The sequence below is a fragment of the Aspergillus alliaceus genome, assembly GCF_009176365.1.
Source record: "Aspergillus alliaceus strain CBS 536.65 unplaced genomic scaffold BDW43scaffold_11, whole genome shotgun sequence".
Classification (NCBI taxonomy): domain Eukaryota; kingdom Fungi; phylum Ascomycota; class Eurotiomycetes; order Eurotiales; family Aspergillaceae; genus Aspergillus; species Aspergillus alliaceus.
In genome coordinates this window covers 168,691-188,233 of record NW_022474694.1, presented here as the reverse complement: position 1 = coordinate 188,233, position 19,543 = coordinate 168,691, and the positions used below count along the sequence as shown (strand labels likewise).

General features: G+C 47.2%; 6 protein-coding genes across 6 annotated transcripts; 3 read left to right on the top strand and 3 right to left on the bottom strand.

The window, feature by feature from the left end:
* Positions 1 to 1,909: 1,909 nt before the first annotated feature.
* Positions 1,910 to 2,314, top strand: BDW43DRAFT_308972 (DUF2406 domain-containing protein; the record flags this gene model as incomplete). The annotated part of the gene is made up of 3 exons (XM_032046615.1): positions 1,910 to 2,024; positions 2,075 to 2,152; positions 2,205 to 2,314. The coding sequence occupies 3 exons, from the start codon at positions 1,910 to 1,912 to the stop codon at positions 2,312 to 2,314; spliced, it is 303 nt and encodes a 100-aa protein (XP_031902472.1).
* Positions 2,315 to 2,888: 574 nt separating this feature from the next.
* BDW43DRAFT_24414 (glycoside hydrolase family 72 protein) lies at positions 2,889 to 4,978 on the top strand. Its single transcript, XM_032039712.1, has 4 exons — positions 2,889 to 3,201; positions 3,258 to 3,283; positions 3,334 to 4,095; positions 4,150 to 4,978. The coding sequence occupies exons 1-4, from the start codon at positions 3,089 to 3,091 to the stop codon at positions 4,848 to 4,850; spliced, it is 1,602 nt and encodes a 533-aa protein (XP_031902471.1). The 5' UTR covers positions 2,889 to 3,088; the 3' UTR covers positions 4,851 to 4,978.
* A 2,082-nt stretch (positions 4,979 to 7,060) lies between these two features.
* On the bottom strand, positions 7,061 to 8,857 carry BDW43DRAFT_269303 (N2227-like protein-domain-containing protein). The gene is made up of 5 exons (XM_032041213.1): positions 8,752 to 8,857; positions 8,458 to 8,700; positions 8,036 to 8,408; positions 7,237 to 7,982; positions 7,061 to 7,154 (listed from the first exon to the last, which is right to left on the bottom strand). Exons 1-4 carry the CDS (start codon positions 8,833 to 8,835, stop codon positions 7,411 to 7,413), a joined length of 1,272 nt encoding a protein of 423 aa, XP_031902470.1. The 5' UTR covers positions 8,836 to 8,857; the 3' UTR covers positions 7,061 to 7,154; positions 7,237 to 7,410.
* A 2,304-nt stretch (positions 8,858 to 11,161) lies between these two features.
* Positions 11,162 to 12,520, bottom strand: BDW43DRAFT_269300 (trihydroxytoluene oxygenase). The gene is made up of 4 exons (XM_032041212.1): positions 12,439 to 12,520; positions 12,037 to 12,383; positions 11,753 to 11,984; positions 11,162 to 11,688 (listed from the first exon to the last, which is right to left on the bottom strand). Exons 1-4 carry the CDS (start codon positions 12,445 to 12,447, stop codon positions 11,209 to 11,211), a joined length of 1,068 nt encoding a protein of 355 aa, XP_031902469.1. The 5' UTR covers positions 12,448 to 12,520; the 3' UTR covers positions 11,162 to 11,208.
* Positions 12,521 to 14,328: 1,808 nt separating this feature from the next.
* BDW43DRAFT_298687 (putative monooxygenase) lies at positions 14,329 to 16,421 on the bottom strand (the record flags this gene model as incomplete). The annotated part of the gene is made up of 10 exons (XM_032044595.1): positions 14,329 to 14,823; positions 14,934 to 14,938; positions 15,007 to 15,156; positions 15,203 to 15,228; positions 15,395 to 15,502; positions 15,539 to 15,707; positions 15,747 to 16,031; positions 16,079 to 16,156; positions 16,218 to 16,260; positions 16,299 to 16,421. 10 exons carry the CDS (start codon positions 16,419 to 16,421, stop codon positions 14,329 to 14,331), a joined length of 1,482 nt encoding a protein of 493 aa, XP_031902468.1.
* Positions 16,422 to 18,870: 2,449 nt separating this feature from the next.
* BDW43DRAFT_308967 (uncharacterized protein) lies at positions 18,871 to 19,493 on the top strand (the record flags this gene model as incomplete). The annotated part of the gene is made up of 2 exons (XM_032046614.1): positions 18,871 to 18,995; positions 19,052 to 19,493. 2 exons carry the CDS (start codon positions 18,871 to 18,873, stop codon positions 19,491 to 19,493), a joined length of 567 nt encoding a protein of 188 aa, XP_031902467.1.
* Between the last annotated feature and the right edge of the window lie 50 nt (positions 19,494 to 19,543).

Below are 19,543 nucleotides of genomic sequence, written 5' to 3'. Positions count from 1 at the left end.
GGATATCTCGCTGGTGGTGCTTGAGGCCTCGCACATTGGCTCTGAGGGCCCGTGCTCACTGGGTTACCCGTGTTGCGACAGAGCACAGCAGACGTGGGATTTGTGCGTCGCTCCCCTAATAAAGCGCTGACAACCATGGTTTTCAGATAAACAAAAAAAATATACGGAAGCACGTTGGTCAATGCACAAAAATTAATAGTCGATAGTTAAACTTTGTGGCGTCAATGGTTTGGGCCTGCTCAAGTCACGGCTAAACGTGTTTGTGGGAAGTTTTGTACTCCAGCTTGGGAGTTGATTGACGTTCTTGAACCCTATTGGAAACTCAACACAAATCATGGGGCTGCGGATTCCATCACGCGCCGCCAGACTCCCGCTACTAAGCCAGTGTTATTGACAAGACACCAATGAACTCGATCGAGGGCGCGACCTGTGCCAAACCGTTCAGCAACTAGTCACCCCTTGAATATTGCGGACCATGCATGCCCTGTCGGTTAGACTTCGAGGGATACTTCAGAGATTCAGTCGTGCGCGCGGAACATAGGAGTGCTTGTCGACTACCGTCAGCTCCCGGTTCCATGTCTCCAGCAACACTATATTTTAGGATGTCAAAAATAGCACGACAGCTTCGGAGATCCGGTCAGGGCCCGCTCCGCCCGAGGATAATGTTTTTATGGCCATCCATGTGGCTATGAAGGTTCCACTGGTACCTGAACATCTCTTCTCTGCAAGGGGATGATGGTCATGGTCACGTGGGGTGAGGTAGCAATCGGATCGGATGTCTTCCCGAGGTTCTTTCCGACTCTGAATGATTCGGCCAAGACTTGGAGCAACTATTTTTGCACGGATCCTTCTTCGGAGTGGCCCCATTATCTGCACTAATGCGATGCCAACAAACATGTGTCCTTGGTACTGCGGGGTGGCTCAGAGAAACATATGTCTCAACTTCCGGAGGCCGAGGGTGCCGGAACCGGAAGAGTACGGGATGGAGAATAATGCTCGAATTTGTGGCATCATGAAATGAGGATTTCTCGGTGAGGGGGAAAAAAAAAAGAGATCACATGTTACACCGGGAGGATCGGCCAAGACGGCAAGAGAAGAATTGTTTCTTGACCCCCTGACAGGTACACACCATGATGACAGTACCTGTTGATCGTTGATGTCACAGTGGATGATTGACACCGCATAGGGTAGCACATTATGAATCCGTGTGAAAGAAAGAGATATGCAAATGGCAAAGACTTCGGAAGGGGGGGAAGATGACAATATCAGGAGTGGGAATGTCTCCATGCAGGACCATCTTGGGAAAATCCACGGACAATCCCCGGAGGTCCAGAATGGTCCTTTGCCATGCTTTGGTCAGGGACAAAACAGGAGCCACCAATGAGGGAAGGATGGGTGCCTAATTTTGGAGGCATTGCCACACTCTGGTCGCCCGTGCTTGCGTGTCCCATTTTTTCTGACTTGAGATCTCTGATTTATCATTGGCTGCCATTTCGGACCAAGCCTTGGGTTTGTTGCATTAGTCGAAGCTTGGCCTGCCGAGAGCCAATCAGAGCTAGTAATAACGTCATAGATGATCCAATACGGCCGCGTCACATTCATATCACAAAACCCAGGTCACGTCAAACGATCGCCATTGGCCGTTGCGTGATTCCGTTTCTAAAAAAGAATATTAATAATTCTTCTTGGATTTTAAGCGACAAAGAACGCCAGGGGTCTAGACGGGAAAAGCCAATTCCAGCATCAGACTTATTGTCCTTGTCGTTACATCCGGAACTCCAATGGTTCATCCCCACACTATTACATATATATATAGGGACCTCGGTGCATATCCTTTTTGACATCTACCAGGAAGAAGAAGAAGAAGCCTACAATCCTCAATTGTTTTACATATACTACCACTAGCACAATGGCGTCCAGAAGCAGTGTCAGCGAGCGGACGGAATCCGTCTCCTCCCATAGCTACAAAAAGTCCCTCTCGAGTAAGGCCGACCCCAATGCGGCCCTCAGAGAAGACCAGCCGAGTAAGTGTCTCTCACACGGGATGGGTTGAACATGCAATTAATAAAAACAGTTGCCAATGCGATCGGTGGTACATCCTTGTTCTCTTTACGGTCAATGCAGCATCGCGATGCAAAGGGCGAGATCATCAGTGAGTTGTGAGCCACAGCCCTAATTCATGGTCCGTGGTTAACAATTCTTAGCCGACCCGGATCGATCTAATCCGACTCGTCCCCGTCTGGAACGTCCGCTAGATACCATCCGTGGATTTGAGGCGGCTATCGAGGCCCGACGACGGGAGAATGCCATGTAACTGATGGGATACTGGGTTTGGGTTTTCGGTGTTTTGGGAAATCTTTGGGTTGATATGATATGATGGGAATATTTGATTGAGCGATTGTATGCATATTATGAATCGGGGCCTTGTGAATATATGATGGTCATTCTTATAGGTTTGGGAGTTCTCAAAAAAAAAAAAGAGCCAATAATGTGCGAAAGGTACATTGGTCAAATGCTGTTAAAGTGCTTTAGGCAACTATCAAAGCTCAATCGAAGAATATTTGAATGCCTCCACTGCCCATAAAACCGCCCGAGGGATAAGAATTCAATATCGTCTGCTCGGAGATAAGGCATCCACTCGGCATCCACATCTACACTACTTAGTGATGCGCCGGCATTTACCTTCATTGTCCCACTTACTCGCCTTTGGCCAATCCCAGACCGACGGCGGGGATCCGATGCACCATGTCCACGACGTTAATTGCGAGCTAAGCTTTCCCGGTATAGACCTAACTGCACACATAAAGCGACGCCGTGGCCGATGACGCGTTCGACGCTGTATAGCGACGCTCCTCCTGGTCTGGGGACGGCGGATAAAGCATAATGGGACGTTTCTATTAATACCAAATTGCAGAGTTTGTCCTGGGAATTTAACAGGAGCAGATATCCTTTTCTTCCCCCCTGTGTTGCTCAGGGTGTTATTGTTGCCAGTCGCTCCTTCTATCCCTACACCTTGACGTTCGTTAGACAGCATAGTATTTTCTCTTCGCTAGGGTGAATACTACCCATCTTTCAACTTTGATCCACTATGAAGCTTTCGCTCGCTGTGGGAGCGGCACTGTTGGGCGCCGCGTTGGCCGACGTTGACCCCATCGTCATCAAGGGCTCCAAATTCTTCTACTCGAGTAACAACACTCAGTTGTGAGTGCCTTACCCCTCACCCCGACCCATTTCATGGTATACACTGACTGTATCAGCTATATCCGTGGTGTTGCATACCAACGTAGGCCCTTCTAATACCCCATATCCACCCCTCATTACTAACCCTCGCAGAGGACTACTCTAGCAACGGCACGACCAATGGTTCTACGAGCTACAAGGACCCCTTGGCTGATGCCACGGCCTGCAAGCGTGATGTGCCAATCATGCAGGAACTGCGGACCAACACCATTCGGGTCTACGCTATCGACCCAACCGCGAACCACACCGAATGCATGCAGTTGTTGTCCGATGCAGGCATCTACGTGATCTCGGACCTGTCCGATCCCAGCCAATCCATCAACCGCGACGATCCCACCTGGGAGACAACGCTCTACTCTCGCTACACCGCAGTCATTGATGAGCTGGCTCAGTATGACAATACTTTCGGTTTCTTTGCGGGTAACGAAGTCTCCAACACGGTTGACACTACTGATGCGAGCGCGTTTGTCAAGGCAGCGGTCCGAGACATGAAGACTTACATCAAGCAAAAGGGCTACCGCACCATGGGTGTTGGATACGCTACCAATGATGACTCTACTATCCGTGTGCATATGGCCAACTACTTTAACTGTGAATCTGAAGAAAACAGTATCGACTTCTGGGGTTATAACATCTACTCCTGGTGTGGTGACTCATCGTACTCGGCCTCTGGCTACAAGGACCGCACAGAGGAGTTCGCCAACTACTCTGTTCCTGTTTTCTTCGCCGAGTATGGTTGTAACGAAGTTCAGCCTCGTCAGTTCACCGAAGTCGATGCCCTGTATGGTGACAACATGAACAGCGTATGGTCGGGTGGTATTGTCTACATGTACTTCCAAGAAACCAACGATTACGGTATGTCGTGCCATCCAGGGATGAACACCACACCAGCTAATCCAACCTTCTCAGGCCTTGTTTCCATCGTCGACAGCACCAGCGTCAGCAAACTGGCCGATTTCACTTCTTACTCCAAGCACATCGCGAGCGCCACCCCCTCCGGCGTGAACAAGGCCTCCTACACCCCCACCAACACTGCCCTGCAAAGCTGCCCTGCTGTCAACACCGCCTGGGAAGCCACCTATACCCCCTTACCCCCAACCCCCAATGAGAATCTGTGCGGCTGCATGAACGCCGCCGCAGGCTGTGTCGTGAAGGACTCCGTCGATAGCGACGACTATGCCGACCTGTTCTCCCTGATCTGCGGCTACACCGCCTGCACAGGTGTCTCTCGCAACGGTACAACCGGAAGCTACGGCGCCTACGGCATGTGCAGCCCCAAGCAGCAGCTGAACTTCCTGCTTAACAAGTACTATATGGAGCAGGACTCGGCTGCCTCGGCCTGCAGTTTCGGCGGGTCCGCCACGGTGACCTCTACCACTAAGGCGACCGGCACTTGTGCCAACCTGATGAGCCAGGCTGGTACCGCCGGCACCGGTACTGTGACCTCTCAGCCTACTGGTACTTCGGGATCGGGCTCGTCTGCCTCCTCTTCCACCTCGTCTGGCCTGGCACCGACCACCGGTAGCACTATGGTGACTGTTGGACCTGTTCAGTTCGTCGCTTACATTGTGACTGCTGTATGTAGTGCTTTGTTTATGATTATGCTGTAGATACGTCTGTATTAGGGGTGTGGGCTTGGTGGTACACTCACTTTAGTTGCTCATTCGTTTTTCTTGTATAATAGATCGTTTACTATTAGTAAATATATCTAGCAATCTTCTATATACAATTGATAAGGTTATTGTTGTATATATATAGAGACATGAGGTGCTCGGAGAAAACGACACCTAATGAACTACATATCGATAAACATCGTCTGAAATACAAGACAATTCCTTGCTAAATACTCTGATTACCCGACGGACTTAGAGAACAACTATGATAAATAATAAACAAAAGCAGAAGTGTATAAAATACCAAATAAACCAGCAACCCCAAGCTTTACCATACTGTCCAGGGAAATGTATCTCCATGCAGTTAAGTTACCACATTGAGCGATTTTGAAAACATATATCACGTCTGTGACGATTGGAATCAGCCTTTTTGAGCTTCCGATTGCTGAATTGATTGATGTTCCTGCGGTGCTGGAGCTACTTGCGATGAGTCCAGTTGTTGTTCCCCCAGTGGCTGTTCTCCTAGCCGTACCTCCCATTCCTGCAACCTGACAGATAAATCTATTCCGAGAAACTTGCCTTGAGTGCCCCCTTCGAGCTGTACCAGGGCTTTTTGGTTTTCCTCCGGCGGTTCAACTTGAGATCTAGTCGTGGTCGGGCTTTACACGTTCTTGTGAGCTCCATATCCGCTTTTGCTACAGCGGCTATAGTTCCGACTCTCGTTCTTGCGTTACCTCTTCTTCTTTACGCTGGGAAGGTCCGGTGCGGATTTCATCACAATGTGGCACATACAGGTTTGCTGGTGAGTTCCTGGTGTAATGGCTTTGACCTCTGCAGTATCTTCTGGCTTGCTGGTAGGTAGTATAGTCGTCCCACTCGCGCTGAGGGGATGTAGAATGTCTAGTAATTCTTGAAGGGGTTAGCTTTAGAATAGATGATCGGATAGGTATGATGGGTCATAAGGAATTAAAATGGGTAACAGCGCCACCATGAGAGTTCAAAGCTCAACTGATCTCTTCCTTCCAAATATATGTTCCTTCGCATACATAATAACGACTTATTGATAAGAGCTAAGGTGGGAGTCATAATGCGTGTAGTATTGCTAAGATAGAATAATTATAATTAAACGCAAGTCAAAGCATAAAACAAACAGCCTTCCCATATGCACGACACCCTACTCAGGGGATGCCTAATAATGTACAAGTGACAACCGGCGGAAAGTTGGCAAGTCCCATGTATGTAGGAATATCCCTGTCTGGAAATACTCGGAACAATTGTTTCTAGGACGGATAGTGCCCTAGCATGCCATGTGTGCTAATAGAACGAATGTAGACAGGCAGGACCTCCATGGGCATTATTCGCTGCCCTTGGTCTTTGATGTACGGCGTTCTGCGTGATAGTGAGTAAGCAGTCTTACAGGGGGGGAGTTTACATTGCCCAGGAGATTCATCTCCACGTATTTTCACCCTTAAAGGAGCATATACTGCTATAGATGAACCGAGGATATTGATACTGTCGGAGCAGCATGTTTCATAATCTACAGATTGTAATACAGACAGCGACTGGTTAATAAACCGAGCCTAATCATGATATGCGGCACGTATGGCAACCTCATTTACATAGTCATACCAACCAGCCTATCCGTCTGATGTGTCTATTTTGGCCATTCAAGTGCTACCGCCACGGCTAATTCCAACCACACCCTTTCTTTCACCTCTTTAATATTGCGTTCGTTTCGTTCGTTTCGGCCAAAATTTCAAATCCAATCATTTCATCATTGGTTTTGATAGCTACTAGCTCCTTTCTGATATCTACGCCCTTCCACTTTGTCGATAAGCTTGCGTCTCAATATACACCATGCCTTGTAGTACATCTCTAAATTTATTTTGATATTTCTCCCAACTATAGCATAGACATAGCGGGTGTAAAGACGGCGGGGCTGTGGCTCCCATCCCCCCTCCCCCTGGTATAATTTGAATAACTGAGGAGCATTCATTCGATTAACCATTGCACATCTTTGTTTGGTCGTAACCTTGGGCGAAACGAATCTTGATGGAGGACTAGGAACAGGTGATTTGATGCGGTAGGGCGACTCTATTATCAGACCGTCTGTTAGGATTATGCTATAGTAGAGCCATTGTCACCGATGAAAGAAACGATGTTGTGTGTTTCATTGATCATGTAATGCCTTTGTTCGCATTTCAACACCAGAGAGCGCGAAACAGCTTCTAAGGAGATTCCCATAGTTCTTGAGGCCTGCTCACAAAGGCGATTCTGTAAGTAACCACTCATAATCTAACACTGTTTCGGTTTTGGAAGGTCTCGTTAACCCAGGATCTTCTCTCATACTCAAGGCGTCTTACATGATATGGGAATTCCGTACCCATTCCCTTTGCCCTGTTGGTCTGTTCGGGCCAGGTAATTCCCTTTGGACAGTGACTCTGCATGAGATAGGGCTTGACTTGGTCTCTAGACTGCACCTTCAGCAAATGACTTGCGTGTTCAGTGTATATGCCTATGATACACCCGCTCTGTCCTCCCGCTAGGAAGTATGCGATTAACTCTTCTTAGCCACCCAGAATTGTGCCTGATATGCATTCTTGCTCAGCCCCTTCTTGTTCTGCGCATAAGCCACTTCCTTGCCACGAGCTGCCATCCCAGGGATCGTAATATCCCCACAAGACGCATCCGTCTCCTGGAACACAAACCCAATATCCTCACTAAGAGCCAGAATTTCATCTAACGACAACTGCAAAAACGGCGCACTTCCATATAACAACGGGCCTAGATTGACCCACTGACCTCCGGGTCGGAGTAAGCGATGGATGTTCTCCAGATAGGAAACCAGGTTCCGCGCGGTATCAATGAAGAATAACGTGACTATCACATCGTACTTTCCAGTGTCCTCTGCAAATACCGTTGTGAAATCGCCTTCTACCAAGACAACAGAGCGACTTGCCAACCGATTCGGAAATGAGACCGAGCGTTGGAGGTCAGCGGTCGTCGCGTGATGCGACCACCAATCGATGTACGGGTGGAAGGAGTTACTGTTCGTATCTGAACGCCCGGCGAGATACCTGTATGCGAGATTCATATACATGGACCACTCGTTCATGGTCACCTCAAATCCTGCGAGGGTTAGTCTTTTGAGTTATCAGCAGTACGCGACTTATAAGTCTCACCTCCTAGACCATCAACCTCATGCGCCAACCGTCCCAATCCACCACCAGGCAGTAATACTCGCAGTTGCTGCTCCACTGTTCTCGACATATTTGCAAGAGTCCCAAGAACGCATGGGAACGCCTTCTGTCGCTCGTCATGTCCTTCATCGGCCCAGTCGCGAACGAAATGCTTCATTGCCTGTGAAACGCTCGTCCGGTCGGTGTTGATGCCCGGTTTCTCGTTCTGTTTGATGAACTCATCTAATTCCCGTTGGGGGATATTGTAAAAGCCCATCCCATGCTTGACAATATCATACGCCAAACGCTCATTTGATTCAAAGAGATGATCCACTGTATTTAGTTTGCGCGTATATTTAACCGTGGATTCGACCCTCTAACCACTTGTTAGCATTGTGTACCAGAAGGTTTATGGGGATACATGCCGCGCGCTGTCGCTTCGGGATTTTCTTGTACCAATCGCGCCATCGTTTCGTCTCGACTAGATTGCGCTCTTTATAGCGATGGAAGGCGTGTAGAGCTGTGAGTAGTCTATGGCGGGGGTGTGATGTATCCCATGCCCCAGTAGATCGTTGAAGGCGATGCTGGAGACGGGAATATTCTTCTTGTTGGCGTGACTCGGCAGGGTCAACGATGGTGATGTTAGTGACGAAGACTTGGGTTACTGTCTAGGAGGCTTTTAATAAAATTGTTTTTCAATGAGGTTCAGAGATTCTTACGTCCAGTTGGGGGATGTATTGGGGAATCGCATCTTTAGCCCATGCGAGGGAGAGAATATAAAGAAAAAATAGAGTATACAACATGACGTTCTACGCATGACGGTCCCGCTATAGAACCAGGGAAAAAAAATGAAGAAGAGAAAAAAAAAGAAAAAGAAAAAGAAAAAGGAGATAGTCCGGATTAAAGCTTCACGATCCATGACACCCCAAAGGTCCTCGCTTCGAAGGTACTTGGAGCATTGCCAAGTCCGGCGGGCTGATTTGGACGATATTGTTGGAGATTGTTCCTCTTGGCATTGAGAGCCATGGGTTTTAATAATGAAGACATATAATTCAATTAGTCTTATAGTCTATATCTGATACTATCTCACACACTAAGAAAGGATGAAGTCGGTATCTCACTGCTTGACATCAATATCCAAGGCGAAGTGAAGATGGTAACAATGGTCTGAATACTATTTGAAGAGATTCCACAGTCTTCATGCATTCTGAAACACGCAAGCCTTTCAATTCCAAACTATCAATGACTGATTGTGCTTTGAGGTGTCACTCCATATTGGTTCTCTATCTTCATGTCACGCCATATTCCAACAGCAGACGACATTGTCAACGAAGCGAGACACATTATAATCACCGGCTTTGAGCACCACCGCGCTGCCCAGCGTCTCTATATCTTCAGCAAGCCAGGCGATTGTGAACATATCCTCTTTCTTGATACGTTTGTTGTCCAACAAGTACTCCGACATCGTAGTATTCCAGATACTCATGATCAGCCCCAACACGCTGCACCTTCGGTGTGTGGAATGTCTCAGGTTAAGTCCCCACTCAAGGTAACGTTTCATTCGAGCTATATCGCTCTTAAGCACTTAATTACAGATTGACCACTTTCGAAGATCGAGCGCCCCATGAACTTGGCCTTTCCGTATTGTTCGAGGGTCTCAAAGAGACCAAAGTTTTGTCTTTGAAGTTCTTGCTTAAGGACGCTTAGGACATGTTATTGAAACTGTGAAGATACTGCCATGATCGCTCGAATAGCTTTCTTGTCGCTAAGATATATGATATGTTGTATTAGTTCCGGTAGTAGGTCTGTCAAGAACATGATCGTTGTTCGATTTGTGGGGCTTGAGCCGATGATTTTTGTATATCATAATGTCAGGCATGGGACTCTTGTTTTCATGAGCCTTTATCTTAAGGATATTGCCAGTGAATATAGTTACATAATGGCTAATTGGCATTTTTTTTTTGGAATGCGCTGTTAATCGTATTCTCAATTTGATTAGCCTGGGACTAAGGTAAAGGACAAGAAGGCCCGCTCTATTATATAATGTTGCTAGAACATCATCGTGCAGTTATGTGCGGCGCATATAGCACATTACACTGTTCAGCAGACTCTTTGATGAAATAGCAATATTGGATTTCTTTGTATATTGGACCTCAATTATAGATTTCCACCATCGGCCTATATTCAATCAGTAGTATGGCGTTCATTGTGGGTATTGCCTCAGTATGCTAATTGAAAATATAACAATGACTAAAGGTTGTGTTTTGTGGTTCTCTTTATTGAAAAGAGTCAAGACTCATATCCGATTATATCATTTTGTGACTTTTTAAAGGAGAATAATAATATGATAAAGTTAGGTGCTCTAAAAGAACAGGAGCACCTTTTATATAGCCACAATGACATTCAGTGATTTATGTTAAATAATGGAAGACTAGGTGACTTGCCCTAAAAAAGGTGAATAAGTAATATTAAATGATTATAACCTCCAATCACAGACCCCGTAAGGAATGCGAGGAGGCAATAGTGTAGCGTATGCATACTTATATTCATATTAACATTGCACTGTGTAGCATGACAAGGGGGTCCTAACTTCTATTGCTGGCTCTGTTCTATATACCCTGAACCTGGAATTTCGGGTTGGCTCCTTTCTGGACCATAAAAGCTGTCTGCCTTAGTCTGCTGATGGAGAGGACCACAATTAGTGAAAGGTATTAGATTATTGTGCCTGTAGATATTCCAAGCGCTGACAATAGATATCCTTTCCCCCAATATTCAATTTATTCGTAAGTGAAGGAGCTGCACTTATGCTGTTGAATGCCTAAGCATAACATCCCTTTTCTAACGACTATATCTCTTGATATTTCGCCTTGCATTCACAACAAATCATACTCAGCCGTGACTTGTGAACCCACCGGAAATACGGATTTACGCATCTCTATGTTGCTCCGCAATCTCCACATGTATGAAACCCACCCTCATTCTACGAGGTGGAGAGCAGATCCCCTACGCTACTTAATAAGGATGTCATGAACAGGGAATTTACTTTCAATCCTTGCAGCGTAGTCGTCGTACACTCAATATGGCATGGACACATCTTATTCGCTTCATCGCTTTTTTACTACACTGTTTGTCTACTTGTAGGTTAACATAATAAGTAGAGCTCTCTTCTGTTTAGGTTACCTCAAAAACCAAGCTGGCACTTCAGGTCCCCAAACTGCCAGCGATTCATCCCCCGCAGGTCCGTACCCAATTGGCGTCTCTTCATTAATAAGGTCACCATCTGCATAATGTTCCACCATATTACCAGTAGTGTCCCACCAGTAATCGAAAAGTTGGGAGCCGAGGATATGTCTCCCGACGCCCCAAACAGACGTATATCCCTTATCAGCCAGCCACTGGTGACCAAGGTTCTGCGTGTCAAAGTCATGAACCTCGAAAGAGCAATGATGCACATGAGACGTCTCGTTCGCACTCAAGAAAAAGCTATGATGGTCGACATAGTCAGCCCCGCGGTCGATGTGCGCAAAGAGTGCGACGTTCTTTCTCTGTCCTTCTTGTTCAACATGTAGGAAGTCGCTGGGGACGATGTTAAAATTACTCGTATAAAAGTTTACCATTTCCTCGAATCGTTGGACACAAAGCCCGAAATGTCCGAGCTAGTCGGTGCTTTAGTGCTTGTCCTATAGACATAGGTGTCAATGTAGGAAATACTGTACGTACTTTATGCACGGCGGCGGGACCGGGTTTAAATCGCTGAAATCTCCGAACCCGCGGCTTGTCAGACTCTGTATTCACAATAATCTTCATACGGTATTCAACAGGCCCAGCTGGAACTTGTCCATAGATCAGATTGACCGGGAATCCCTCTGGATCGGTGAGAGTCACCATATGTCCTCCACCAGGAGCATCCGGTAGCTCTTGTATTTCGCCGCCTGTAGGCAGTTGTGCAGCTCTACACCATTAGCGATCAGTCCAATATCACAGAACAGATAAAACTAACTCACCTCTCCAAGTCCTGGTACGACTCCACCTCGAAAGCCCCTCCCAGGAACTTCCTCTCCCCCTGCTGTGCATAGTACACATACGGGTCTGTCCCATACCCCCGATACCAGACCCCGTCATCCGTCCTCTTAACAACCTCCATCCCAAAGTCCTGTAGAAACGTTGTAATCCCATTCAAGTCCGGGTGCTGGTACCGCATATGTGACAACTTGACCAATCGAATCTGCTTTTCGCAGTCGATATTACATCGCTTTCTCCACGACGCGACCGATTCTTGGTCTGGGCCGATGGCGGCGATATCAGGGATCGAAGCTCCATGGCATGGGGTGGGTAGCGTGCGCTGTAATTTCTGTAGCCGGTTAGCAAGTCCATCTAGAGATCTGTAAAGAGAAGGAGTTTCTTGCCGCTGTCATGTTGGAAGGTCTGTTCGAGGTGTTGGAAACGTTTTTCTCCTAACTCACATTATTACCCCCATGTTTATTTCCCCACACGGCGTAGGTTAGGAGTGGCGTGGAGTCCCACCTCCCACATATCCTCGTTGGACGTTGGTTTATGAGGGTGGTTGTGTGCATAGGTGGGAATAAGCCCCACATGAACACTGTTTATCTGACTAATGGATATCAAATTATCTTGCACTTGTCAGGCCTTGATTTATTGTCCAAGATTGCATCCTATCAGAGGTTGAGAATATACAGAATATAAGGTTTGGGCGAATATAATTTACATAAATTTGTAGTATTTCCAGCCGAATGTGACATCGACGAAAGAAAATAGAATGAAAAGCTCAAACGCAAGAAACAGACAATTGAAGAACAGACATATGAAAGTCTAACGGGAGTTAAGGTGGGAGGTTTCCGATCTATATGGGAAGAATGAGACGACGTATACGAGCTGCCCTCCGTGGAGGATCACTTAGACCAATCCCCTTCCACGCTGCACTCTCTCAGTTCCACGGAAGTCGATACCGATGCCTTCCGAGCCTTAGCAATGAGAATGGCAGGATTAAATATGTTGAAGACCAAAAGTGAAAGCAGAACCATCACAGCATCTAAGATAATCGCGTATATCTCATGCGTGAACAAATACCCCCGCCACCCCTGAAGTAACTCTATACTGCGAAAGACACCACGAATAAGGAGAAACACAATGGAGAGGTTCACCGCGATACAGAAGTCTCGAAGGTGTTGGTCGCGCATGATTTGGGTGATTGCACGGAACATTACACACTGGAAGAAGATGGCAAAGATGCAGAGATGCAAGCTGGAATATAATTCCGGCCGCCATCGTGTATGTGCCAGGCCACTCATTACCATGTTTGTCTAAGGTGGATGGCGACATGTCTCCACCGATTCCTTGCAAGACCAGGGAAAGAAAATAGGCACCGATGAATATGATTAAATAGGACCGAGGGTTAAGGAGCGACTTCTCTTTTCCGAGAACTGAAACCATCATACTAAGGATGCAGTAAATACCTGCGGTCGTGAATGTAGGTGCTTCGGATTCTCCACATTAGCTTTGTTCATCAGCATGGCATAGGGAACTTACCTAGGATTAGCAGGACCAGCTGCTCCTCTAACAGGATAACCGAGTAGGGGCATCTGTAAGCAATTGCACGTCCAAGCCATCCGCCAAATTCCCCGAACGCTCCAAGCAAGAAAGTAATGCCCAGGAAGAGGTTTTTGGGCCCGGAGTGTCTGTCCAAAATGCTAGGCAAAGGCGATGGCATAAAGCACTGTAAAAACAATGCCGGCAGCTATTAAGGGCCGGTATCCAAATAATGAGTGGATATTTGTATCGTATACATGGCAATCCGGAACTTTCATCGGAGCGCGAGAGGTCGCTCTAACAAGTAGATGTAGATCAAAGGAAGTCATAACACTGCTTGACAAACTCTAGTTCAAAGCTGATGAATTGGACCCTTTCATATTTTGGAGGGGCCGAGTTATAAATACCTCTCCCTCAGGTCCACTCATCATTTTGGACATGCTTTAACTGCGCGTAAGCAAATATAGAACAGATTACTGCCTAACTGACTACGCACCAATAAAACAATCTGGTTAATGCGACAAAATGTTTGACATGATTGTGGCCGATATTCCTGTGTCTAACATTGGGCGGGTGGCAATGTCTTACAAAATTCATTCTCGAACAGCAAGCACATATGTGTACAATAGCTGACCTTGTCGTGAAGTCGCCTAAAGTCATAAGAAGCTACCAGCCTTAGTGACACGCAACACGGTAGTCTAGAAAAGAGCCTATTCATGACTACTCCAGGTAGCCCACAGGAGAAGGTGCTAGGCTGTCGTAGATTCGAGCGAGCTATACAGAATTTCCAACATACAGTTAGTAGCAACCTTCAAGCTCTGATCACCATCACACGCTGCGAAGACGAAACGATCCGGGCGCACGATGATATACTCTCCGCACACCTCCTTCCGGACGAGGAATGGTTCATAGTAGGTGGGCTTAGGTCGACCATTACAGAGTGGCGACTGTGCAAAGTCCTCGGCGTTAGCTATCTGAAAGAGGTTTTTATAGTCCGAAGCTTCGTCGCAAGTAATTTGTTCAACGATAAAGGAGATATTGTCGACACCAAATTCACCCCGCGATATCTCCTGTGTTACCCGCATAGCGTTTCGAGCGGGCTCAAGTTCCTCATCGTTGCGCAGATATACGAATAGCCGGAAAAGACTATTTTGCTCAGATCGGAATATAACATCTTCGGTGAAAGACACTTTTCCGGACATATCCTTACAGAATACTTGAGGAAGTTTCAGGCTTCCCTTAAGCTCCGGAACAACGGCGTCCCATCAGAATGTGTATATCGGATCAACCTATCCTTTCTTGGTGCCAGTTCTAGATCGCGTTTCCACCTCGGAATTGAACGAGCCAGAGATACCAGTCCTGTACGAAGATTCTAGCATAGTGTGCTTCACACGAATTTGTCGTTCAGGATTGTAACAGCCAGGGACTTTTCAAGCTGTTGCTTTCGTTCTGGCACCACGCGGACAGAAATTGTTTGTGGATTTTGGGCGTGGTTGGATGATATCGGCATAGTAGTGCGGGTCGCCATGCAAGAGAAACTGCATCGCGAAACCCGAACGCACTTCCTTGTCCCCCGACTAGAATGGCCAGCTTCGCCGTTACGTACGGTTGTGAGAGACGTACAAGGAGGGAACACATGAGCAGCATCGCTGCAGAGAACCACACGGCCTTACGCCCAGGCGTTGCAACTGCGTGCGGAAAGGTAAACGGGCGGAATCGAATAACATGTATACAATCTTCGGGGAATTGCACGCCATGAGAGAGGCCGGATAATCAGCAGAGGCTAGGTAGTAGCAAAATCCAGGTCCTCCTTACTTATATGGGCTTCCATGGTATGTCACATTAGGAAAGACAATTTTCTTTATCCATTCTGGTTTAGCCTTCTCGTAACCATCCTCTCCTAGACGAACGACAAATTCAAATCTCCACAGCCGGCCATTTTGGACGCCGAATCGTCACACGGCTGGGCGGTTGGGGTTGCAGAGAAAGCGGAATTCATCTGGAAAAAAGATGTCATATACTTGTTCCAGAGTATATCCCAGTTTCCACAGTGGGCATTGGGGATGCGACTCGGGCGTTGGCAATGTGATGTGCCAGTTGAGAGCTACCCAAGTCTTCGTAGGGACCCCTACTCAAATATATCGGTAAGGCAACTTCACATTAGTACCGACAGACACGTACTCAGTAACCTTCTCCATATGTACCCCTTTCGGCCCGAGATAATTTTCGCGCGTGAACCCTGTCTTCCCATCGGCACCAACGGGAAATCGTGCCCGAATCTCCCACTCCATCCCTTGCGCATCATGATATTTGCTGTATGTCCAGTTCCCATCTTCACGCAGTTCAAAAACGGTTTCAAATCGCAGAACGTGGTATTCGACGTCCTCTTCCGGAAGCTTTTTTCGAGTTTGGGTTGCTTGTGACAGTAAACCGATATGGCCGGCTCCACCAACTTTTTGATACAATCAACGGACGCATCCTAACGGACACATGCCACACTCATTGTGCTATAGAGAGAAAATGGGCTTCTCTTCAAGGCTGTCTCTGTTCCACCGATAAAGTTGAACCTGCCCATGCCTATTTCGCATCAATCCTGTCGAATATAGAAGAAAGAAACAGAAATAAGGTAGAAATCCACGACTTCCAATTTCGCTGTAGATGGGATCATATATACCGATACCCTGTAGGAAAAGAATGCCATCCTCGTCTAGAGCGTTACCGCAGGATCAGTGCTGATATCAGCTTCTCGCTCTAAGATGACATTCGATATTGACATTTGACTCAAATAATTCAATAACATCGCCTCAGTTGGGCCACAACCACAAATCACTACATCAGTCATCTCCCAATCTTGGTTCTCCATGGCTTAAGAAGGAAATGTCTCTCTGACAAAAAAACGCGACCATATGGAATGCACGGAGGGCTGCAGTTAGTATTTGAAAACGAAGATTACCGCGTTCATTCCGCTTAAAGCCCGCCTCATGTCCCTCATCCTGCACCCCTGCTAGTGAATTATAACTATAATTGCACGATCGATGAACGTGGCATTTGATTGCATAGTTATCGGCAAGGCATACCTATGGGACACGTAACAATCGCGAATAGCTTCAATGCACCGCATCCAACGGCCCGTCCTAGGAACTCCACCTTGAGTATACAGTTAGAGCCTATTGGTCACAAACTCCGGATCGACTGCTACTAAAGATCCTACTGTTAAGCGCATGGGGCCGTTTGGGTGTCCATCTCCGATCAGACCACCTTTACAGGTTACATTTCTTTGTGGTCCTTTAATCAAGTGCCACCGAAGATACCCGCCAAGGTGCATTATGCGTCTGGGTGAAGATCCAACAAGGGGTAGTCTCTCGCCTGCGCCACAAGTAGGAACTCCAAAATCCCTTCGTTGAAAGTGGTAATTAAAGTGGGCATGTTGATGCCAAGAAGGTACAACAGTTCCAATTCCCAAGATATATATACTTCATCTTGATGCCATACCATGTTATATCCTCACTACATATTGTTCAACAACTAGGATATTCACTTACTAGACCAATAAGGGTTGAATATATTGGGTTACAAGGTAGGGCCTTCAGCCAATGCTGCTTTTTGGTATAGTGGGAAAAGCGAAGGATTCCTCAATTAGAGATGCAATATCTATTTGAACCGGCTAGGCAATTTCAGATGAGCGTAATTAGGTATATGACCCATAGAAGTATATCTCCTTTGGAGCACTGCCCTCGCGGACTATTTGACTGTATGGCTACTTGATCGACTATCGAGGAGGATATGTAAAGGAACTTGCAAGTCCTAGTTGCTCAGTCGGATATCCAAGGAATCCTTGCTACGGCATGATAGCTACTTTAATACCGCCAGGCCGTTCCTTGCAATCGGAAAATTGGCAATCAATATATGTGATGTTCTTTCCTGGTGCAACTGCCGCCATGGCCTAGAGCATTAGTATGTTGATAGGAACGTGCTATTCCTATCGGCCGTATTATTGCGGATTTCTGATGTCCTGCGGGGTATCAAGAACGCAATAGTCTCAACTGGAGAAGTGGGTGTAGCACATTTATGACAAACCTTTTTAGTTTGACGCCGAGACTCGCTGCTACCTCTTATCGCTAAAATGACCGTAGGTTTAGGGCTGATCATGCTGCCCCCACACGCCAAGGGTAAGGACGTAGTGTAGGTTATTGTAGTCAATGCCCTTGCACACAACGAATCATGGCAAACAAGGAACCAGACATCTGGCCTTGAACTCATGATATGCGTATAGATGACAGCTCGGCGGAAAGAGCAATTGGTTGACATCTAATAGTCTACGAGATTCGTAGCAGAACTGCCAGTGTCACCTGCCGGTCCGTATAACTGGTGAGGGAAATATGATCTTGAAAGAAGCTTTGGTAATGATGAAGCAATCTGCCTAATCCCGCAAATGTCACTTCCCCGTAATATGGTCTTTGGGGGTATATAGTTTTATAGGGTAGTGCTCGGTTCAATGTCCTTGAATGGGGATGATGCGGCATATACCGATCTGCAAGAAGGGCTGAGTGCGCCCTTTCCTTTGTTATGAGAGATATAATGGGATTGCATTTCTCCCTAATTTCTTCCTGGCGGTTCGTGCAATATACCTACAGGTTAATGACTCGAGCCGGCAGCCCACAATCAATGAAAAGTCAGCCATTGGCCCAAAATCGCAGGTCATGCGATTTCACGGGTTAAAGACACTGCCATAACAAAAGAGGAGCGATTCGTCTCACATAATAGTCAACGGGTCGTACCAAAGGTCACTCCCAAGGTTCTCAAGCAACCCTTGGCATGGGGCTACATGAGACTTGGCATCTTGAAGGCTTATGCTCGAATGCCATCGCTGTGTGACGTCCACTACTTGTACACCCAATAGACATGCAGCCTGCAATAGTAAGAACGTTCCATAGCTGCAGGCTGGAAACATCCACAACCAAAGCTCTTTTGACCCTTCATGAAGTGATTCTTTCACCGTGGGGATCTCGATCGATATAGATCTTTCAGGCGTGATGAGAACCTTGGAGACGCCAAGTATTTCCATTGTTCTTGGCATGCTACACCCTTGATAATGTCTGTAGCAAATGGGCTATGTCGGCTAATTCTGACCGAAGAAACGAGAGGAGTTAATGGAAAAGTTTCTTTGAGCAATTTGCTACGGAGTTGTGGGTATAAAGCCAACCCAGTTTTCCGTTGTTGCACGTCCTCCTTCTGCCATTCGCAAACTCGGATCAACTTTTAAAAGGCGTTTCAGCACAGCCACAAGAACCATGAGATACTCAGTCCTCGCTCTATTTGCCTTGGCCTCCGCCGCTCTGGCTCAAGAAAGTACCAGGCAAGATCCAGGCCCGTCTCCAACTGCTTCGGTTGGTTGTCACCCGCACGGGGATCACTGGTATGACTCCGCACCCTTCTGCAATGGAATAGCACTGATAGCCAAAACTTGAATAGGCACTGCGATGGCCCAGCATCGGTGTCGGAGACTGTCACTCCGGCAGTACCCAGCCCAACTGAATCTGTAGGCTGCGAGCCGCACGGGGACCACTGGCATTGCGACGGACCCGCTTCAACCGCCGCGGGTGCCACCACAACTGGCACCCATTCTCATACAGACAAGGCTGATGCCACTGCAACTCCAACTAAGCCCAGTCCAACTGAATCCGTCGGCTGTGAGCCTCACGGAGACCATTGGCACTGTGATGGTCCTGCGGAGACGGGGACCTCGACCTCAAGTGGCAGCAGCAGTGGCTCCGGTTCGACTGCAAGCAGCACAAGTACGGCTGCCACTGCTTCAGGGACAGGATCAGGAGAGGATAATGCAGCCGGGAACGTGGGTGTTCGGCTTTCTGTTGTGTTCGGCTTGGCAATGGGAGTGGCGGCACTGCAACTGTGAGGTAGCATCGTCGAGGGCGGACATTGTATATTCCACTCTTGTCAAGGGTC